General features: G+C 54.5%; 1 protein-coding gene across 1 annotated transcript in view; it reads left to right on the top strand.

Annotated features, from left to right (window-relative positions):
- LOC107114518 (semaphorin-7A-like) overlaps nucleotides 1-730 on the top strand; it is a 30,775-nt gene that overhangs the window by 14,167 nt on the left and 15,878 nt on the right. The window contains exon 8 of the mRNA XM_015416031.1: nucleotides 645-716. Coding sequence (XP_015271517.1) covers nucleotides 645-716 — 72 coding nt within the window. The remainder of the gene's footprint in view (nucleotides 1-644; nucleotides 717-730) is intronic.

Genomic DNA, 730 nt, shown 5'->3' with positions numbered 1-730 from the left:
GGAAGGAAGGAAGGAAGGAAGGAAGGAAGGAAGGAAGGAAGGAAGGAAGGAAGGAAGGAAGGAGGGAAGAAAGGGAGGGAGGGAGGGATGGGCTCCTTGTGGCCTGGGGCTGCTGGGAGCAGGGGGCGGGGCTTGTTGCATGTGCCCGCCACCTGGGCTCTTTACTGCCGGAGCTCTGCTCCTGTGCGTTCCTGCAGGAAATGACCCCTGGACTTTTCCTCTATGAATCCACCTTAATCCCTCTTTAAAGCTGTTTATTCCTGTGGCCATCACTGTGTCAGTACCAGACACTCTCTGGTTCAGCCCAGATGGATTCCCTCCTCCTCCTCTAGCTTTGAGTCCACTCTGATCCACAGACTCCATTTGGGTTGCTAACCTCCAGGTGGGGCATGGAGATCTTCCAGAGTTACAGCTGATCTCTAAACCATATCGCTCAGTTCCCCTCGAGAAAACGGCTGCTCTGGGGAGGGGGTGAACTCTACGGCATTATATCCTCCTGAGATCCCTCGCCCTCCCCAGTTTCACCCCAAAATCTCCAGGAATTTCCCAAACCCGAGCTGACAACCCTAGACCCCATCTCTCCAGTTGGCTTGCAGAACGGACCTCTGAGCGCTGTCGAACTTTGCCCGTTTGTCTTTCCACAGGGGCAAAACAGCCGTTTGCAAGTATTCCATGAACGAGATCAGTTCGGCCTTCAAGACGTCCAAACTGAAGGGGTATGCCAACGCTC

The sequence above is a fragment of the Gekko japonicus genome, unplaced genomic scaffold (genome assembly GCF_001447785.1).
Source record: "Gekko japonicus isolate JY-2015 unplaced genomic scaffold, Gekko_japonicus_V1.1 scaffold226, whole genome shotgun sequence".
NCBI lineage: Eukaryota > Metazoa > Chordata > Lepidosauria > Squamata > Gekkonidae > Gekko > Gekko japonicus.
Note: the sequence above shows the minus strand (reverse complement) of the source record. Positions and strands in the feature narration are given on the sequence as shown.